This window comes from Fibroporia radiculosa, assembly GCF_000313525.1.
Source record: "Fibroporia radiculosa TFFH 294 genomic supercontigs, scaffold2343, whole genome shotgun sequence".
Classification (NCBI taxonomy): Eukaryota; Fungi; Basidiomycota; class Agaricomycetes; order Polyporales; family Fibroporiaceae; genus Fibroporia; species Fibroporia radiculosa.
In genome coordinates this window covers 699-4,137 of record NW_012133639.1, presented here as the reverse complement: position 1 = coordinate 4,137, position 3,439 = coordinate 699, and the positions used below count along the sequence as shown (strand labels likewise).

Sequence of the window (3,439 nt, the reverse complement as noted above, 5' to 3'; positions counted from 1 at the left end):
GCCCCGCGCCCGTCCAGCTCCCCCCCACCGCCCGCCTACCAGCCCCCGCCGCCCCGGACCCGTCTCGCCATGCTCCGCAGGCCCTTCTCGCGCAGGCGCACGGCGAGTGCATCCCCCCTCCTCCCGCCATCCGCGGCCCCCGCCTCTGCCCAGCCGACGGGCACCGATCCGGCCGCAACGCCCGACTCGCCCGCGGACGCGGCGGGCGTGCAGGTCGCCGTCGTGATCGCAATGCCCAACCCGCATCGGCCCCACATCGCGCCCACCGCCTTCCCCGGGTCGACAAAGGGCAAGGAGAGGAAGCTCTTCGCGGACGACTCGGCGGAGGACGACGACGACGACGAGGGCGTGCCGGACATCGTGCTGGGCGTGGCGCAGCTGCCCTGCCCGGGCTGGGCCGCCACCCCAGGACTCTGACCCGCACAGCGTCTCGCATCTCCGCACCTCACCTATTCCCCGATTTGCCGCCGTGCAAGGACTCGCTCGGTACACTCTGCAGTTGTTTCGCCCGTTGTAGCGTCTGTCGCGCCGCATCATGTTTTTGTAATACGCACATCTCGCATTCCATCTTATCGCTGCATCATATAACGCCTGCTGCGTCTCTGCGCCGGCGGGTAACTGGAGCGTTGTCTCTCTCATCAATAGTCGTAGTTGTGTAGATCAGCTCAAAGTCGTGGCCGGAGAATCGCATACGGTCATTTTTATCATAAGCATGGAGCATACATGGAGAGCCGTTGTGGCGCAGATAGAGAGCATACTGTGGCCTACCGCCGCCGGAGCTCCTTCATTTTCCGGCGCATCGCACTCATTCCTGGTTGCAGTAGCATGGTCAGGGGCGGGCCTGGGACCCGGCGCCGGAAGGCAGCACTCACCGAAGTTGTCCACGTCCATCGTCTGGACGAACGTGAAGTTGTCTGTGTGTTTGCGCAGCCACCGCACGTCGTCAGTCTCCATGTCGGCAGGCGAGTGCACGGTAAGGTCGAGGCGCGGCATGCCCCAGGCGTTGCGGGAGGCGACCAGATAGCGCACCTCCGGCGCGGTGAGGCCAGTGACGTCCAGAGTGTGCACGCACCGCAGAGTCCGGGGGTCGCCGCCCGCCACGAGGAAGTAGTACCACCACCTGCACACGCCGTGGAAGTCCAGCGTGAGCGTCGTCACGTTCGGCATGGTCTCGCAGAGATCTCCGATGTCTGCGGCGTTGCCTCCACGCATGCGGCCGAGCTGGAGGTGAGTCAGCCCCGCGACCAGCGGCTCGTCGACGATGTACGAAAGCTGCGAGAGGGCGAGGATGATGTCCGTGCAGTCGCCAGTGAGCCAGATCGAGAGTTTCTTGAGGTTGGGAAACACCGCGTGGTGAAATAGCTGCGATAGGAACTGCGGCTTCGAGGAGGCCAGTGTCAGCTCCTGCAGGCTGTGCGAGACCAGCAGCGCCTCAGAACCTTGGTGGCTATCGGGGGCGTAAGGAAAGTGCTCTGGGAGATCCGGCAAGTATCTGGGGTCGCCTAGCGGTCCTGTGTTGACCAATTCGAGCGTCTGCAGTCGGGCAGAGGTCTTGAGCGTGTCGGCCAGCTCTCTGAAAGTAGGACAGGTCACGCTTGAGAGGTCGGCGAGAGACAATTGGACGAGATCGCGAAACATGCTGATATCATGAGTCCAGTTCATTTGTACATCTTGGAGCAGCACCTCCTTAATACCAGAATCTGTATAAGTCAAAGAACTGGCATGATTAGGTCCTCGGTAAAATGCATGTCTGAACTCTGCGCCCCCTGCGCCACGAAAGTGCTCGCAGAAAGAAACGAAGTACTTGAGATTTGAGGTTGTAAACCGGAAGGACCGCCATCGCTTTCGATGCAGCCCGATTCGGTCGAGCAATGCGCGGAGACATCTGAGGTACGCACGTTTGGACCACTTGAGTCCGCGGTGCCACCGCTGGTGACGCTTAATGGCATCGAAGTCGATGGACACGTCGATCGTCGTGTTTTTCGACCGCGCGAGATACGCGTCGACCATGTCCCATGGATCGGCCTTTAGGAAATAGATTTCGGTCCAGAGAGCGGGGATGTCCAGCGCAATGGAGCGCCACCGCCGGCAGACGTGGGAGATGCGGACCTCGACGCGATCTGGCGTCCAGGCTGAGCTGTAGCCCGCGCTCTTGATCACGGATTCCCCGTCGTTGTCTTTGCACAGGAGGAATATGTGGACCAGAAGCTCCGTTGGGAGTTGAGGAGGTTCGATGAAGGGGTCATATTTGGTGCCAAATAGGTCATAGAGAGGGTACTCGTTACTGTATGGGATCTGTGCGTGGCATTGGAAATCATCACTGGGAGCGACAAGGCACTTAGGACGTACTTCGAGTTGAGACAAGTCTATCAAGTCCATTGTGTTTGTACGACAAACTCTGAGAAGATAGGTTCTTCGTCCGGGTGCGAGATGCAAATGGGACAAAAAGACGAGGGGACATGATGTGAGCCGTGAGGGGTTTTAAATTCTCGAGTCCTCGTCCTCGAGGATGATATGGTCCCAAAGCACTGCCGCCACATTCGCGCCACATTCGAGGCCGTCTATGACTCACGTGACCGACCGCTTCAAGCGATCGAGATCACTATTTTCCTCCCGGATGCCTCGCGGTTTTCAAATCAAATTAAAGGACAAAGCGAGTTGGCTTCGCACAGATACACTCCGTTCAGGTGAGTGCAATATTGGACTTGTCTGCCCGCAGAGGCACTCACGGCTACCCTGCATGACCAGTTTACCTGAGGTTGCTAATGGCACAGGGAGAACAGGATGAAGCGTTCATAGGCATTCCAACCCGCGACAGCCTCTCACAAAACCCCTATGTTGCCCCCCAAAGCGGTCGATGTCGCATAAATGAGCTCCCTACTGAGCTGCTGGCCCATATCTTCCTGATCGGGTCGACCGATCTCGGCGACGAAGATGAAGACGAAGACGACGAAGACGACGACAGCGACGACGACAGCGATGAAGAAGATGACGAGGACGACGAGGACGACGGACCGGACTTTGAGGTCCTCGTCTCGCACGTCTGCCAGCTGTGGCGCGATGTCGCCGTGAACACCCCCGGGTTGTGGACCCGGCTGGACTTTTCGGAGGGCAGGCCGTTCGACCGGACCAAAGAGTATCTGGAGCGCGCAAAGCAAGCACCGCTGGACATCTCCCTGGACATGACCCGGGATGAGTTTGACGAGGACGAAGACGAGGACGGGGACGGCGGATCGCTGCTGCCCGACCTCAAAGAAGACCTCCGGCTCATCCTCGCTCTGATCCTGCCCCATGTGTCTCACTGGCACTCACTCGAGTTTTCCGTCTCGGATTACGAACTCATGCAGACCGCGCTGGTCGGCCTGGGCACCTGCCCCGCCGCGCCCATGCTCGAGGTGCTGCAGCTCTACCACTACGACGACACGGACGAGGCGGAGGC

The 3,439-nt window shown here is 59.9% G+C and overlaps 2 protein-coding genes across 2 annotated transcripts; one reads left to right on the top strand and one right to left on the bottom strand.

Annotated features, from left to right (window-relative positions):
- Positions 1-69: 69 nt before the first annotated feature.
- On the top strand, positions 70-417 carry FIBRA_08726 (uncharacterized protein; the record flags this gene model as incomplete). The annotated part of the gene is made up of 1 exon (XM_012330354.1): positions 70-417. One exon carries the CDS (start codon positions 70-72, stop codon positions 415-417), a length of 348 nt encoding a protein of 115 aa, XP_012185744.1.
- Positions 418-764: 347 nt separating this feature from the next.
- FIBRA_08725 (uncharacterized protein) lies at positions 765-2,379 on the bottom strand (the record flags this gene model as incomplete). Its single annotated transcript, XM_012330353.1, has 2 exons — positions 765-811; positions 873-2,379. 2 exons carry the CDS (start codon positions 2,377-2,379, stop codon positions 765-767), a joined length of 1,554 nt encoding a protein of 517 aa, XP_012185743.1.
- Positions 2,380-3,439: the final 1,060 nt, after the last annotated feature.